This window comes from Salmo salar, chromosome ssa16 (genome assembly GCF_905237065.1).
Source record: "Salmo salar chromosome ssa16, Ssal_v3.1, whole genome shotgun sequence".
Lineage (NCBI taxonomy): Eukaryota > Metazoa > Chordata > Actinopteri > Salmoniformes > Salmonidae > Salmo > Salmo salar.
Genome location: NC_059457.1, coordinates 76,780,930 through 76,799,334, shown reverse-complemented (window position 1 = coordinate 76,799,334; position 18,405 = coordinate 76,780,930). Strand labels below are relative to the sequence as shown.

Below are 18,405 nucleotides of genomic sequence, written 5' to 3'. Positions count from 1 at the left end.
AGAGACAGTCCTGATAATACTGAATCAATACTCCACTGGGTCATTATGGTAGTAGTGGAGAAGTAGTTTACTGTATGTGTGTGCTGAGTGCTGGATGATTTTACTAAGACAATTGCAAAACAGTGATCACACAGTTTCTACTAACGACTTCTATAAACTCGTTATAAAACATGAACGCACACACAGAACTGATTATGATTTTTCAATGCCGATACCGATAGGACCAAAAAAAAACGATACCGATTAATCGGCCGATTTCTTTTATTTATTTGTAATATTGACAATTACAACAATACTGAATAAACACTTATTTTAACTTAATATAATACATCAATAAAATCAATTTAGCCTCAAATAATGAAACATGTTACATTTGGTTTAAATAACGCAAAAACTAAGTGTTGCAGAAGAAAGAAAAAGTGCAATATGTGCCATGTAAGAAAGCTAACGTTTAAGTTCCTTGCTCAGAACATAAGAACATATGAAAGCTGGTGGTTCCTTTTAAACATGAGTCTTCAATATTCCCAGGTAAGTTTTAGGTTGTGGTTATTATAGGAATTATAGGACTATTTCTCTCTATACCATTTGTATTTCATATACCTTTGACTATTGGATGTTCTTATAGGCACTTTAGTATTGCCAGTGTAACAGTATAGCTTCTGTCCCTCTCCTCGCTCCTACCTGGGCTCGAACCAGGAACACATCGACAACAGCCACCCTCGAAGCTGCATTACCCATGTAGAGCAAGGGGAACAACTACTCCCAAGTCTCAGAGCGAGTGACGTTTGAAACGCTATTAGCGTGCACCCGCTAACTAGCTAGCCATTTCACATCGGTTACACCAGCCTAATCGTGGGAGTTGATTGGCTTGAAGTCATAAACAGTGCAATGCTTGAAGCACAGCGAAGAGCTGTTGGCAAAACGCACTAAAGTGCTGTTTGAATGAATGCTTACGAGCCTGCTGCTGCCTACCACTGCTCAGTCAGACTGCTCTATCAAATCATAGACTTAAGTATAACATAATAACACACAGAAATACGAGCCTTTGGTCATTAACCTGTTGGGGCTAGGGGGCAGTATTTGCACGGCCGGATAAAAAACGTACCCGATTTAATCTGGTTACTACTCCTGCCCAGTAACTAGAATATGCATATAATTATTGGCTTTGGATAGAAAACACCCTAAAGTTTCTAAAACTGGTTGAATGGTGTCTGTGAGTATAACAGAACTCATTTGGCAGGCCAAAACCTGAGAAGATACCTTACAGGAAGTGGCCTGTCTGACCATTTCTTGCCCTCCTTGATCATCTCTAACAAATACAGGGGATCTCTGGCATGACGTGACACTTCCTACGGCTCCCATGGGCTCTCAGAAGGCGGGAAAAAGCTGAACGATGTAATTCCATCCCCAGGCTGAAACACATTAGCGCGTTTGGCAAGTGCTCTATCAGAGGGCCATTAGACTGAGGCTCGTGCATGAGGGGATAGCATGCTTTTACTTTCACTCTCTTTGTAATAAAAAATGATTTCCCGGTCGGAATATTATCGCTTTTTTATAGGAAAAATGGCATAAAAATTGATTTTAAACAGCGGTTGACATGCTTCGAAGTACGGTAATGGAATATTTAGAATTTTTTTGTCACGAAATGCGCCGTGCTCGTAACCCTTCTTTACCCTTTCGGATAGTGTCTTGAACGCACGAACAAAACGCCGCTATTTGGATATAACAATGGATTATTTGGGACCAAACCAACATTTGTTATTGAAGTAGAAGTCCTGGGAGTGCATTCTGACGAAGACAGCAAAGGTAATAACATTTTTCTTATAGTAAATCTGACTTTGGTGAATGCTAAACTTGCTGGGTGTCTAAATAGCTAGCCCTGTGATGCCGGGCTATGTACTGAGAATATTGCAAAATGTGCTTTCACCGAAACGCTATTTTAAAATCGGACATAGCGAGTGCATAGAGGAGTTCTGTATCTATAATTCTTAAAATAATTGTTATGTTTTTTGTGAACGTTTATCGTGAGTAATTTAGTAAATTCACCGGCAGTGTTCGGTGGGAATGCTAGTCACATGCTAGTCACATGCTAATGTAAAAAGCTGGTTTTTGATATAAATATGAACTTGATTGAACAAAACATGCATGTATTGTATAACATAATGTCCTAGGGTTGTCATCTGATGAAGATCATCAAAGGTTAGTGCTGCATTTAGCTGTGGTTTGGGTTTATGTGACATTATATGCTAGCTTGAAAAATGGGTGTCTGATCATTTCTGGCTGGGTACTCTGCTGACATAATCTAATGTTTTACTTTCGTTGTAAAGCCTTTTTGAAATCGGACAGTGTGGTTAGATTAACGAGAGTCTTGTCTTTAAAATGGTGTAAAATAGTCATATGTTTGAAAAATTGAAGTTTTTGCATTTTTGAGGTATTTGAATATTGCGCCACGGGATTACACTGGCTGTTGCGTAGGTGGGACGATTTCGTCCCACCTTCCCTAGAGAGGTTAATATGGCCGAATCCGGAAACTATCATCTCGAAAACAATACGTTTTTCCTTTCAGTGAAATAACGGAACCGTCCCGTATTTTATTTAACGGGTGGCATCCAAGTCTAAATATTCCTGTTACATTGCACAACCTTCAATGTTACGTCATAATTATGTAAAATTCTGGCAAATTAGTTCGCAACGAGCCAGGCGGCCCAAACTGTTGCATATACCCTGACTCTGCGTGCAATGAACGCAAAATGACAATTTCACCTGGTTAATATTGCCTGCTAACCTGGATTTATTTTAGCTAAATATGCAGGTTTAAAAATATATACTTCTGTGTATTGATTTTAAGAAAGGCATTGATGTTTATGGTTAGGTACAGTCGTGCAACGATTGTGCTTTTTTCGCAAATGCGCTTTTGTTAAATCATCCCCGGTTTGGCGAAGTCGGCTGTCTTTGTTAGGAAGAAATAGTCTTCACAGTTCGCAACGAGCCAGGCGGCCCAAACTGCTGCATATACCCTGACTGTTGCACAGAACGCAAGAGAAGTGACACAATTTCCCTAGTTAAAAGAAATTCATGTTAGCAGGCAATATTAACTAAATATGCAGGTTTAAAAATATATACTTGTGTATTGATTTTAAGAAAGGCATTGATGTTTATGGTTGGCGCAACGTGTACCTAAGCGATTATATGCAACTCAGGACAGGCTAGATAAACTAGTAATATCATCAACCATGTGTAGTTAACTAGTGATTATGATTGATTGATTGTTTTTTATAAGATAAGTTTAATGCTAGCTAGCAACTTACCTTGGCTTCTTACTGCATTCGCGTAACAGGCAGGCTCCTCGTGGAGTGCAATGTAAAGCAGGTGGTTAGAGCGTTGGACTAGTTAACCGTAAGGTTGCAAGATTCAATCCCCGAGCTGACAAGGTAAAAATCTGTCGTTCTGCCCCTGAACAAGGCAGATAACCCACCGTTACTAGGCTGTCATTGAAAATAAGAATGTGTTCTTAACTGACTTGCTGAGTTAAATAAAGGTCAAAAAAATAATAATAATAATTCAAAATATATATATATAGATATATAGATATATAGATATATAAATAAATAGGCCAAATCGGCATCCAAAAATACCGATTTCCAATTGTTATGAAAACTTGAAATCGGCCCTAATTAATCGGCCATTCCGATTAATCGGTCGACCTCTACCTAATACCGAGCACACAGACCACTGCTGAGCGAGGGTTCACACAGCACCTAACACTGAGCACACACAGACCACTGCTGAGCGAGGGTTCACACAGCACCTAACACCGAGCACACACAGACCACAGCTGGACGTGGGTTCACACAGCACCTAACACTGAGCACACAGACCACAGCTGGACGTGGGTTCACACAGCACCTAACACTGAGCACACAGACCACAGCTGGACGTGGGTTCACACAGCACCTAACACTGAGCACACAGACCACAGCTGGACGTGGGTTCACACAGCACCTAACACTGAGCACACAGACCACAGCTGGACGTGGGTTCACACAGCACCTAACACTGAGCACACAGACCACAGCTGGACGTGGGTTCACACAGCACCTAACACTGAGCACACAGACCACAGCTGGACGTGGGTTCACACAGCACCTAACACTGAGCACACAGACCACAGCTGGACGTGGGTTCACACAGCACCTAACACTGAGCACACAGACCACAGCTGGACGTGGGTTCACACAGCACCTAACACTGAGCACACAGACCACAGCTGGACGTGGGTTCTCACAGCACCTAACACTGAGCACACAGACCACAGCTGGACGTGGGTTCTCACAGCACCTAACACTGAGCACACAGACCACAGCTGGACGTGGGTTCTCACAGCACCTAACACTGAGCACACAGACCACAGCTGGACGTGGGTTCACACAGCACCTAACACTGAGCGCACAGACCACAGCTGGACGTGGGTTCACACAGCACCTAACACTGAGCACACAGACCACAGCTGGACGTGGGTTCACACAGCACCTAACACTGAGCACACAGACCACAGCTGGACGTGGGTTCACACAGCACCTAACACTGAGCACACAGACCACAGCTGGACGTGGGTTCTCACAGCACCTAACACTGAGCACACAGACCACAGCTGGACGTGGGTTCTCACAGCACCTAACACTGAGCACACAGACCACAGCTGGACGTGGGTTCTCACAGCACCTAACACTGAGCACACAGACCACAGCTGGACGTGGGTTCACACAGCACCTAACACTGAGCACACAGACCACAGTGGACGTGGGTTCCACGGCTCGATAATAAACACTCAAGGCTTAGGAGGGAGAGCTCCTCTCAACAGGACCAAATAGTCTGCTGTGTCCTCCGTGTGTGTGTGATCTCATCCCCACACAGCTGATGGGACAGGAGTGTGTGTGTGTGTGTGTGTGTGTGTGAGAGAGACAGTACTCACCCGTACCAGTAGCGGGGGTCGTTGGGCAACCCCCCGTGGTTGAGACTCCTCTGGGCCAGAGCCTTCTTCTTGTTCAGCACAAACTCCTGCAGTCGCATCTTCACCTCCGTACTGGCCACTGCACCTGAGAGGGGGTACATGGTACCAGGGTAAGAAGACACTCCAGCCTCCAGCACTGCAGATGGGACAGATCACTCACACCCAACTCCTGGCCTTAAGGCCCTTTAGATAGACCAAGAAGGAAAGGGTAGACTTGAGCAATATGCTAGCCGAGTGAGGGAGAGGTTAAAGGGCGTCGCTGAAGGTAGGTGTGAGCTCTGACTCCATTTCAGGCAGAGTTTACTAGGAGTTCTATCAGACTCCCATTGATTTGATGGGCCATTCAAACGATCACGTTTCCAGTTCCCAAAGCTGTGCAACACACTGCCCTCTGGAATCATTGGGGCAGTGAAGCATTTTCTCTTATTTTGGCTCTATACTCAAAGTTTGGATTTGAAATCAAACAATGACTATGAGGTTAAAGTGCAGACTGTCAACTTTAATTTCAGGGTATTTTCATCCATATCATTATAACTGGTGATTGTGCAGAGAGAGAAGATGAGGATCTAGACTAATGAGGGTTGTATCAGACCAAACTCCTCCAGGGCAGCTGCCGTTTCCATCCTTCCTGTCTGGTGACCCTGTGTGTGTGTTTAGCCCATCCAGACCACTAGATGATTAATGAGCCAGTGGCCTTGTGGTGACGAGGCCAGCCCTCTACCTGTAGCCTGCTGCCTGTCTCAACACCTCTCCACTGACAGAGAGCAGGCAGCATGGCAACACCAGTCAAGCCCATCCACTCTAGGACAGAGGGATGACCGGAATGGAGGTTGGTTGGGTGAGAGAGAGAGATATACACTGTCCTCCGTAATTACTGTGACAGTGAAGCTTTGTTTCTTCTTTGGGGTCTATACTTCAAAAGTTTGGATTTGAAATCAGCCAATGACAATAGAGGTTAAAGTACAGACAGCTTTAATTTGAGGGTATTTTCATCCACATCAGGTGAACCGTTTTGAAATTACAGCAATTTTTGTACATAGTCGCCACATTGTAGTTGTACTAGTAATATTATAATGTATTGTTCCAGCTGCTTACTCTCCTGTCCTCTCTCCTTGTTCTTCAGCAGCTGTAGTTTCTGTTCTCGTTGGTGTTTCTCCAGTTCCTGCTCCAGACGGTGGTTCTCCATCTTCCTCTGGTGCTCCAACAGCTCCTGCTGATGTTTCAGGGCCAGGAGCTCCTGCTGGTGCTGCATGGAGGGGAACACAACATTAATATAACATCCTGGGCCAGGAGCTCCTGCTGGTGCTGCATGGAGGGGAACACAACATTAATATAACATCCTGGGCCAGGAGCTCCTGCTGGTGCTGCATGGAGGGGAACACAATATTAATACAACATCCTGGGCCAGGAGCTCCTGCTGCATGGAGGGGAACAACGTTACTATAACATCCTGGACCAGGAGCTCCTGCTGCATGGAGGGGAACACAACGTTACTATAACATCCTGGACCAGGAGCTCCTGCTGCATGGAGGGGAACACAACGTTACTATAACATCCTGGACCAGGAGCTCCTGCTGCATGGAGGGGAACACAACATTACTATAACATCCTGGACCAGGAGCTCCTGCTACATGGAGGGGAACACAACGTTACTATAACATCCTGGACCAGGAGCTCCTGCTGCATGGAGGGGAACACAACGTTACTATAACATCCTGGACCAGGAGCTCCTGCTGCATGGAGGGGAACACAACGTTACTATAACATCCTGGACCAGGAGCTCCTGCTGCATGGAGGGGAACACAACGTTACTATAACATCCTGGACAAGGAGCTCCTGCTGCATGGAGGGGAACACAACGTTACTATAACATCCTGGACCAGGAGCTCCTGCTGCATGGAGGGGAACACAACGTTACTATAACATCCTGGACCAGGAGCTCCTGCTGGTGCTGCATGGAGGGGAACACAACATTAATATAACATCCTGGGCCAGGAGCTCCTGCTGGTGCTGCATGGAGGGGAACACAATATTAATACAACATCCTGGGCCAGGAGCTCCTGCTGCATGGAGGGGAACAACGTTACTATAACATCCTGGACCAGGAGCTCCTGCTGCATGGAGGGGAACACAACGTTACTATAACATCCTGGACCAGGAGCTCCTGCTGCATGGAGGGGAACACAACGTTACTATAACATCCTGGACCAGGAGCTCCTGCTGCATGGAGGGGAACACAACATTACTATAACATCCTGGACCAGGAGCTCCTGCTACATGGAGGGGAACACAACGTTACTATAACATCCTGGACCAGGAGCTCCTGCTGCATGGAGGGGAACACAACGTTACTATAACATCCTGGACCAGGAGCTCCTGCTGCATGGAGGGGAACACAACGTTACTATAACATCCTGGACCAGGAGCTCCTGCTGCATGGAGGGGAACACAACGTTACTATAACATCCTGGACAAGGAGCTCCTGCTGCATGGAGGGGAACACAACGTTACTATAACATCCTGGACCAGGAGCTCCTGCTGCATGGAGGGGAACACAACGTTACTATAACATCCTGGACCAGGAGCTCCTGCTGCATGGAGGGGAACACAACGTTACTATAACATCCTGGACCAGGAGCTCCTGCTGCATGGAGGGGAACACAACGTTACTATAACATCCTGGACCAGGAGCTCCTGCTGCATGGAGGGGAACACAACGTTACTATAACATCCTGGACCAGGAGCTCCTGCTGCATGGAGGGGAACACAACGTTACTATAACATCCTGGACCAGGAGCTCCTGCTGCATGGAGGGGAACACAACGTTACTATAACATCCTGGACCAGGAGCTCCTGCTGCATGGAGGGGAACACAACGTTACTATAACATCCTGGACCAGGAGCTCCTGCTGCATGGAGGGGAACACAACGTTACTATAACATCCTGGACCAGGAGCTCCTGCTGCATGGAGGGGAACACAACGTTACTATAACATCCTGGACCAGGAGCTCCTGCTGCATGGAGGGGAACACAACGTTACTATAACATCCTGGACCAGGAGCTCCTGCAATAACGTTATTTTACTACAATGTTACAGCAACAGTACTATAATGTTAACACAACGTTAATATAACGTTGGCACAACATCCTGCTGTTGGTTCTGGGGCCAGGAGCCACTGCTGATTTCTCTTTCCTTGCCCTGCAGGTCTTGTCTCTCGCAGCTATCCCCCATTCCTGACACCTTCACCCAAGAGAACATGCTAGCTTGGTCACCTCACGCTATCACAAGACATCTATTCAGCCTCGGCCCAATCACTGTCCATGCAAATGTTCCTGGCGTGTTTACAGGAACCAGACCACTCCAGTCAATATGTGAATAACCTTTCCTCTCGGTACTTACCATGGACCCTCTACATCACGACCAAACTGAACCATTAGATCCACACACACACACACACGACCCCATGCTCTCTCCTTAGTAGGGTGCCCAACTCCAATATTTGATTAATTAGATTGGACGTAATTTGACGGGGATGTTTGTTATTGCCTTGGATGGTTTAGTTTATTTAAATAAGCGCCTGCTAGCGAGGACATGCAGCCGTGTTTACCGTCAAGGGAAAGTGACTGGAATAAGAGTCCTGCTGATGGATACATTCATATGGGAGGTGAGGCATGTGAGAGAAGGGCAGCAGCCAGGCACGGTATGCTTTTGGATAGGTCCCAAACTTTCCCCTCTTTCAATACTCAAGGGCCGATGGAAGGGAGTGCTTTAAGTTTGGAATCCAGGCTTTGGTGCATTTAAGGGGAGACACCTTAACCTAAAGAGTTCCATAGAGGTATACAGGGAAAACATGGTCTTTCTCTTTCCAATCCACCAGTGTCTGCCTCCTACTTTCTTTTCCACTCCTTGACCTGTCTTGGTGATTGGTGATAGGCAGAGGTGTGTGCTGCAGGTCTCGGTGTGTGTGTGTGTGTGTGTACAGGCTCTGAATAGGGCTGATTGAGCCTGGGCCTCCCTGCCTTGGCTTTGCGTCACTCTCTGCTACCTGAGTGGTCTTCCAGCCCCACCACAGGCCAAAGGAGCCCTTGTGCTGTTAGCACTGTACTGGGATCAGCCCTCAGCCCTTCAATCTACATACTCTAGGTCACTTACAGCCCCAAACACTGACCCAAGAGCAGGGCTAATATCAAAGGGCTGAAAGGCTTCTGCTGCACTGAGAGAGAACTAGTTTAGACATGTATGAGACGCTTCTGCTGCACTGAGAGAGATCTACTTTAGACATGTATGAGAGGCTTCTGCTGCACTGAGAGAGATCTAGTTTAGACATGTATGAGAGGCTTCTGCTGCACTGAGAGAGATCTAGTTTAGACATGTATGAGAGGCTTCTGCTGCACTGAGAGAGATCTAGTTTAGACATGTATGAGAGGCTTCTGCTGCACTGAGAGAGATCTAGTTTAGACATGTATGAGAGGCTTCTGCTGCACTGTGAGAGATCTAGTTTAGACATGTATGAGAGGCTTCTGCTGCACTGAGAGAGATCTAGCTTAGACATGTATGAGAGGGAAATCACTGTCTTTCTTGACATGCTTCTGGAGCCTCCCCTCTCCCTCCCTCTCTCCCTCTCTCCCTCTCTCCCTCTCTCCCTCCCTCCCTCCCTCCCTCCCCACCTTAACGTGTTCCTGTAGCTGGGCTTCATGCTGCCGGTTGAGCTGCTCATGTTGCCTCTGGAACTCAGCGATGAGCTGCTGTCTCTGGATCTGTTGTTTCTGTTTCAGGGACAGGAGCTCCTGCTGCAGCTGCTGCTCTCTGGCCTGGGCTGCAGACGCCTGGGCCTGGGCTGCAGAAGGAGACTTGGACAGCTGCTGCTCTCTGGCCTGTCCTGCAGAAGGAGACATGGACAGCTGCTGCTCTCTGGCCTGGGCTGCAGAAGGAGAAATGGACAGCTGCTGCTGGTGATGGTGCTGGTCAATGCGTAGGTCCATGGGGATGGCAGCCGGGGGCAGACGCAGGGGCAGGGCAGAGTTAATGTCCACTAGAGAGAGGAAAACGGTGGGGGGGAGACAGAGAGAGACGGAGAGAATGTTAGGCCATGCATATTGAATAATGAAAAAAAAGACTAAATGATGGGACCCAAGTAGATAATAAAATAAAACAGCCATCACATTCGGTGCGCGCGCGCGCACACACACACACACACACACACACACACACACACACACACACACACACACACACACACACACACACACACACACACACACACACACACACACACACACAGCATCCTTATCAGCACAGAGAGCCCCTTCACAGTACTGTCCATCTGGCCCTGATAAGTCAAACATCAAGTCTAGCACTCCTCTCACAAAGACTGCATTGAACTGTAGCGTGGTGGAGACCTCGCCCTGGCCAACCACCCCCAGAACGCACTGCTACAGGAAGACCTCCAATCGCACGGCTTCCTCCCCATTAAATCTGAATAAATAGTCGCGATTGGACGATTATTTATCTACAAGTTTCCCCAACAGCGTGCCAGACAGACAGATATGTTTCCCCAACAGCGTGCCAGACAGACAGATATTTGTTTGCTTGGAACGTTGTCTTAATCGTGTTAGGCTAACACCCACACAGTCACACACACACACACAACCACAGTCACACACACACAACCACAGTCACACACACAGTCACACACACAGTCACACACACACACACACACAGTCAGTCACACACACACACACACACACACAGTCAGTCACACACACACACACACAGTCAGTCACACACACACACACAGTCAGTCACACACACACACACAGTCAGTCACACACAGTCAGACACACACAGTCACACCCACTGTCAGTCACACACACACCGTCAGTCACACACACACAGTCAGTCACACACACACAGTCAGTCACACACACACAGTCAGTCACACACACACAGTCAGTCACACACACACAGTCAGTCACACACACACAGTCACACACACACAGTCACACACACAGTCAGTCACACACACAGTCAGTCACACACACAGTCAGTCACACACACAGTCAGTCACACACACAGTCAGTCACACACACAGTCACACACAGTCAGTCACACACACACACTCAGTCACACACACAGTCAGTCACACAGTCAGTCACACACACACACACTCAGTCACACACACACACACACAACCACACTCAGTCACACACAACCACACACACACAACCACACTCAGTCACACACACACAACCACACTCACACACACACAACCACAGTCACACACACACAACCACAGTCACACACACACAACCACAGTCACACACACACAACCACAGTCACACACACACAACCACAGTCACACACACACAACCACAGTCACACACACACAACCACAGTCACACACACACAACCACAGTCACACACACACAACCACAGACACACACACAGTCACACACACAGTCACACAGGCCTAAAGACTCATACACACAACACACACTCAAGGCAGACACAGTCACTGGGTTTATCAGATGAATGAGTACGGTTACATACACACAACAATAGTGACTAGTCAGATCACGTTGACATGCTTTGCAAGAAGAACGGATAGGACTTGGCTATATGCAGAAAAATCCCCAATCAAAACAAACCTTTTACCACAGTGATCATGTTCTTTTTGGGAAGCATTTGAGTTGGGACATATACAGTTCGTATGTGAAAACTATTTTGAAGATGCATACTGTCAGTTTTTCCCGAACTCACTTCCCCTGTGCTGCTGGTGCCAGGTGGGACATATCAAATACACCACTGAAACGCAAATTAAGGTGCTTACATGTCCTAACAATTTGAAAGATCGCTCAGAAAACCAGATGTTTTAATCGCCGTATGCTTACTTCGATTTTGACCGTACGCCCATGAAGATAAGCAGAATAAGGCGTTTACATGACTAATCCCATACTCAGCCTTCTAATCAGTTTAATATTGAATTATAAGTGTTGATGTAAACGTACTTAGTGATGCTGCACAAACCAATATGTATATTTTCTCTCTCTCCCCTAATTCTTCATCCTCCTCCCTAAGGACCCTGCCCCTCCCACACACAGTCAAGCACAACATTCCAAGACCAACCACTGGCGCTTCTGTCCCGTGCACAGACAGACACACACAAACATACTCACTCGATACAAACACACACAACCATAATGTCCTAGCTCTGAAACACATGCTGCAGCCACTGACTGGTGCTGCCTGTCTGTGATCATCTCATTGACTATACCACTCAGTGGACACAACACTAACCAACAAGCAGAGAGAAAGAGAACGTAACACAGAGGAAGAGTTTAAAAGAGAGAGAGGAGAGAAGGAGAGAGAAAGAGGAGACAGAGAGAGAGACAGGAACTACTTTCAGAGAAGCAATGTGTAATAGAACATATATAATTGACATACCCATCAGTGCTGTAGTGATCATGGCGATAAACACGCTTCCCCTCCTCCTATCGTTTCCTCCTCTTCAGCTCGTCTCTGCTGTGCGTAAGGATCTATTTAGCTGTAGTGGTGCTACTCTTTATGTTTCTGTCAGTCTCTGTCCTCCTCTCCTTTCCTCAGTTCTCTTTTCTGCTTTCTCAACACTCATGCTCCCTCGCTAGCTACCTCTCTCTGTGTCCCTCCCCTCTCCCGCTTCCCTCTTTTTACCTCTCTCTGTGTCCCTCCCCTCTCCCGCTTCCCTCTTTTTACCCCTCTGTGTCCCTCCCCTCTCCCGCTTCCCTCTTTTACCTCTCTCTGTGTCCCTCCCCTCTCCCGCTTCCCTCTTTTTACCTCTCTCTGTGTCCCTCCCCTCTCCCGCTTCCCTCTTTTTACCTCTCTCTGTGTCCCTCCCCTCTCCCGCTTCCCTCTTTTTACCTCTCTCTGTGTCCCTCCCCTCTCCCGCTTCCCTCTTTTTACCTCTCTCTGTGTCCCTCCCCTCTCCCGCTTCCCTCTCTGTGTCCCTCCCCTCTCCCGCTTCCCTCTTTTTACCTCTCTCTGTGTCCCTCCCCTCTCCCGCTTCCCTCTTTTTACCTCTCTCTGTGTCCCTCCCCTCTCCCGCTTCCCTCTTTTTACCACTCTCTGTGTCCCTCCCCTCTCCCGCTTCCCTCTTTTTACCTCTCTGTGTCCCTCCCCTCTCCCGCTTCCCTCTTTTTACCTCTCTCTGTGTCCCTCCCCTCTCCCGCTTCCCTCTTTTTACCCCTCTCTGTGTCCCTCCCCTCTCCCGCTTCCCTCTTTTTACCTCTCTCTGTGTCCCTCCCCTCTCCCGCTTCCCTCTTTTTACCTCTCTCTGTGTCCCTCCCCTCTCCCGCTTCCCTCTTTTTACCTCTCTCTGTGTCCCTCCCCTCTCCCGCTTCCCTCTTTTTACCTCTCTCTGTGTCCCTCCCCTCTCCCGCTTCCCTCTTTTACCTCTCTCTGTGTCCCTCCCCTCTCCCGCTTCCCTCTTTTTACCTCTCTCTGTGTCCCTCCCCTCTCCCGCTTCCCTCTTTTTACCCCTCTCTGTGTCCCTCCCCTCTCCCGCTTCCCTCTTTTTACCCCTCTCTGTGTCCCTCCCCTCTCCCGCTTCCCTCTTTTTACCCCTCTCTGTGTCCCTCCCCTCTCCCGCTTCCCTCTTTTACCTCTCTCTGTGTCCCTCCCCTCTCCCGCTTCCCTCTTTTTACCTCTCTCTGTGTCCCTCCCCTCTCCCGCTTCCCTCTTTTTACCTCTCTCTGTGTCCCTCCCCTCTCCCGCTTCCCTCTTTTTACCCCTCTCTGTGTCCCTCCCCTCTCCCGCTTCCCTCTTTTTACCCCTCTCTGTGTCCCTCCCCTCTCCCGCTTCCCTCTTTTACCTCTCTCTGTGTCCCTCCCCTCTCCCGCTTCCCTCTTTTTACCTCTCTCTGTGTCCCTCCCCTCTCCCGCTTCCCTCTTTTTACCCCTCTCTGTGTCCCTCCCCTCTCCCGCTTCCCTCTTTTTACCTCTCTCTGTGTCCCTCCCCTCTCCCGCTTCCCTCTTTTTACCCCTCTCTGTGTCTCTCCCCTGACTTTACCCGTCTGTGTCCCTCCCCTCTCCCTCTTTTTACCAGTCTGTGGCCTCCTCCCTCTCTCTGTGCTGGTGACATCACAGGGCAGTCGTAGGCCTGCTGTCTGTGTATTCTGCTGCTCCTCCATTTCCTGGAACCAACGGCAGATACACAGGAGATAGATAGCAGAGTGGACGGAGGAAAAAACTATTCTCTGTGTCTTCCTCTGTTGACACTGCATCCCCCCTCTACCCTCTGAGTACAGAGAACTAGTTCCCTCTAGAAATAGACCCACAGTGTTGGACATTCTCTGGCGTCACACACACACACACACACACACAAAACTCTCTATTCTTCAGATCACGGTTCTGTGAAATATCTCTCTATAGCCTCAAGTGAACTAATTAAGGCTATAAGGGCTCTTTATGGTTGCTAGGAGACTCCCCGTCAACACACACCCCCTTTGTGTTATTAGCTCTGACGTTGGCGTTGCTAGCGGGCGGAAGCGTAAGAGAAACTTCACAGTTGTGTTGTACATTACAGAGCATTGATTTCTGGGACAGTGGGAGGACGTGGGGGAAGGTCTACAGCAGAAGGGTTCAGTCCAGCCGGGCAACAGGTAGGCTGCACACAACTATAAGCATGCAAGCTGCTATAGGCACCACTCTCCAGGTGTTTTAAACCACGGTGCACAAGCTCCTATTCCATTCCAACAACAACCTGACGTCTCTCACGGGAGACACTTATTTTGGCAAGATAAACGTTGATATCTGCCCATCTCCCCCGGCTCGCGGTGACGTCAACTCAACGCTTGCATCAAGTTTAGGGAGAGAACCACGCCTGTATCCCACTTTCCTCTCACCGAAACAAGGGCCAAGGTGCACTCTGGCGCAGACACACTTGGCTTGCAGTAAAGAAAGCCCTCCAAAAGCGGCTCTTACACAATACCCTGCCTGCATCAAAAGACGCCTGGCAGGAAAACAGGGCTTTTCCCTCCTTCTAAACGGCTTTGAAAGCCTCTCAACTGTGTCTTGTGTAAAATCCTACCGTCTCACCCAGGAATTCCACTCATTTATAATAAGAGGAATTATTTCTGACGCAAATCCATTTTGGTAACACCCTTTATCAGCTACCTGTTTATAATGGATGATAGTAAATCATTTATACTTCATTCTATCAATGCATTATATAACCTGTAATAAACATTCATAACAGCTCACGGCTCCTTGGGTAATACAGCACGTGAAACAGTACCTCAAATGAAGAGAGAGAAAAACCTGAGAAATAAATGGAGATGTAGATGGCTGAGACCTTTCACTGTTTTTCCCCTGTCCTCTCTTCTGTATTTCAGCTTCCACGGGGGAAAGCTCCCCGCCATGCGAGTCATAGATTATTCAGTAGTGACTCAGCTTATTCATTACACCAGACTCTCTTCCATATAAACAACCACTACTCCTCTTTCTCTCTCTCTTTTCTGTCTCCTCTTCTTTCTCGCTCTGTCCCCCTCTCTTTCAGCCTGTCCCCCACTCTCTCCGTCTCGCTTTCCACACACACACAATCTCTATCACACTTTTCTCTCCATCTATTTACATCTCTCCCATTTCTTTCCCTCTTCCTCACCCTTCTCTTCACTCCTCAGATAAACAATGTGTTTACCACCCCTGGGGGGCCTCCCTGCTCCCTCCCTCTGCCGGCTCCCATTACAGAATGCAGATAGAAATAGATCTACCAGACAGTACAGCCGCTCGCTCTGCAGCGCAGCTCTGATTTAAAGCCTGTTGTCTGAGGATGTCCCTCAGTCTGATTGCAAAGGCTCTACACTCCGCTCATTAGGTCTAATAGATGTCGAGCTCAACCCAGGCCGAGCCCAGCCTATCGCCGGGCAGAATGGGCCGGGGAGATATTAATTACCACGTTTAGAGATGTGAATGGTAAGAAGTTTGTCACGGGGCCTGGCGGGTGGCGAAACAAGGAGAGGGAGAGACGGCATGACAGAAACAGGTTGTGTATCTTATGAGGACGCAGCTTGCTGCGATGGGAAACTGAGTGGTCTGTATGGGGACTGGAAGGTCAAAGGTTGGATGGGTCTGCTTTCACCTTCAGGTGGTTCAAGATCAATGATTATGAAGGAAACCAGAGATTTTGCAAAACAGTGACAATAAGTGCAGGTTCATGTACACCAGGCTTATTAATACCTAGAGGGACAGAGGACGAGAGCCAACACCCCACAGGAAACCGCCAGGAACTCTATCAGAGATCAGCCACTCAAATGGCCGGTCTGTCTGTCAGTCAGTGTCTTGCCACTGCCCGCTGGCAGCTCATCTTACAGACAGAGACAGTGGAGTTCCTCCACACATCAGTATTCCTCTAGCGACAGAGAGACAGGGAGAGAGGTGGGGTGTCTGTGTGCAGCGAGCCCGAATCATCCCAACATGCTCCGGCCTGTCCCGGGCCTCCGGCTGACGTCAGCGTTCCAGTCTGCAGCGCGGCAGCCGGGGGAGAGAAAGGGGAGATGTGGGACGTGAGGAACAGAAGGGTGAGACGTGAGGATAAGAGGGTGCCCATACATATGTGCACAAGGACATCTCTCGCTACTTAACCCAGACTAATCTATGGACGAGGGCGCACGTCACTGTCATACAGGAGAGAGGACGCCCTGTCCTCCACGTCTGTGGGAGAAGACAGGTTCAAGCAGAGGTGGAGCTCCAAAAGAGCTCATCCTCACCCGTATAACAGAAATCTGTGTCAAGGCTGGGGTCAGTGTTTCCCCTAGCTCTATTCAGGCTAAAGCAGCGATAACAGAGACCTTGTATCAGGGGAAGTTGGGTCATCAGGTATTAACATGGTTCAGTATCAAACTCAGAGATGAAAACCCAACACCAGACAGGCAAAACAGCTCGACCACTGTGGTCAAATCTCATTTCCTTTCTCAAATTACAAATAAGCCGTTTAAGCGAGAGGTGTTTTCTTTGCCATGCATCGCGACTCGAGAGCTCGATGTGTATCAACCACATGGATTTACATCTGAACGAGGGGAGGACAGGGGGGGGGCGGCCTGTCATGTGTTATGGGAGACGTTTTCCACACACCAAAGCATTATCCTGGGGTCATGGCATCAGCTGGGTCACACTGGGTATTACACACAGACAAAGGTCTGGGACTGGACACCAGCGGCTTAATGTGTCAAGCGTCTCACAGCAGGAACTGATCTAGGATCAGTTTTGCCTTTTAGATAATATTGAATGGACAGATGGGGGGGGGGGATCTGAGCCAAGATTACCACTCCTATCCTAGAGACTGACATCATCCACATGTACCGTGCTTCAATGAGTGGCTAAACAATGCTAACCAGGGACATGACTGTGGTTAAAATTAGGCAGTTGTACCATTCAGGCTAGTCACACCGCCGGGTGTATACTCTTACTGCCTTGTTATTCTGGAACGCAAAGAAATACATGTAGAAAAGTGCCCATAGAGCATATGAGAGGAGGTCCATTGAGTCAGAGTATTGAATGGGGTTCTCCGTATCGGTCTGTGGGCGGCAGTACAAGACGTACACGGTTTCCATGACAACCGTCCCCAGATATCTTCTATGATGTCAGTAAGGGATATTTCAATATTTAATGGTGTCACTGCAGCTGAATAAAGAACACATGGTGTTGAGAGAGACAGAGAGAGAGATAGACAGAGAGACAGAGAGAGAGATGGAGACAGGGAGAAAGAGATGGTTCCGTACGGGAGGAAAGGAGAGAAATGTCTTTTTTGCCCGGCAACAGGGTGAAGGAGTGGTAGATGGCTTATTTATGTGTTAAATACCAAGACTACCAAAATAAAGGAAACACTTGAGTAAACGATATAAAGTCTATTGAATATTCCTGAGTTAATTAAGCAATTAACATGCCATCATGCGTTGGGTCATGTATAAAAAGGCCCGCCCAGTTGCCCGTTATTTTGGCTACCATGGATAGAAGAGATCTCAGCGACTTTGAAATTAAGACTTATGGGAGATTCTGGAGCGGGACGTGGCAGTGTTTTCCACCAACATCAACAAAACAACAAATGATGGAATTTCTTGTGGAAGAATGATATCACATCCCTCAGAGTTTCAGCCACTTGTAGAATCTATGCCAAGGCGCACTGAAGCTGTTCTGGCCCAACACCCTATTAAAAAAGGGTAGGAAGCAACAACAGTGTGGTCAAAGACTTAGTAATTAGTTGTAGTCACGATCTGGTTACCTATAACTACAAACATAGTTATGTTTTAGCGGTTTCACATATTTATTCACTTATTTCCGGATATCTTCAGAACTACCCACAAAGCACTATTTCTCAACGTCATATGGAGAACCGGTGCTACCTATCTAGTTCCAGCTGGCT

General features: G+C 47.9%; 1 protein-coding gene across 5 annotated transcripts in view; it reads right to left on the bottom strand.

The window, feature by feature from the left end:
• Positions 1 to 18,405, bottom strand: part of LOC106575641 (histone deacetylase 4) — an 81,455-nt gene that overhangs the window by 37,517 nt on the left and 25,533 nt on the right. For 3 of the 5 annotated variants that reach the window (XM_045697925.1, XM_045697926.1, XM_045697929.1), the window contains 3 exons: positions 9,681 to 10,045; positions 6,107 to 6,257; positions 4,973 to 5,096 (listed from right to left, as the gene is read on the bottom strand). In XM_045697925.1, the coding sequence (XP_045553881.1) occupies positions 4,973 to 5,096; positions 6,107 to 6,257; positions 9,681 to 10,045 (640 nt within the window). Of the gene's footprint in view, positions 1 to 4,972; positions 5,097 to 6,106; positions 6,258 to 9,680; positions 10,046 to 12,456; positions 12,535 to 14,088; positions 14,180 to 18,405 lie in introns of all 5 variants that reach the window. The other 2 variants (XM_045697927.1, XM_045697928.1) reach the window with 2 other exon arrangements.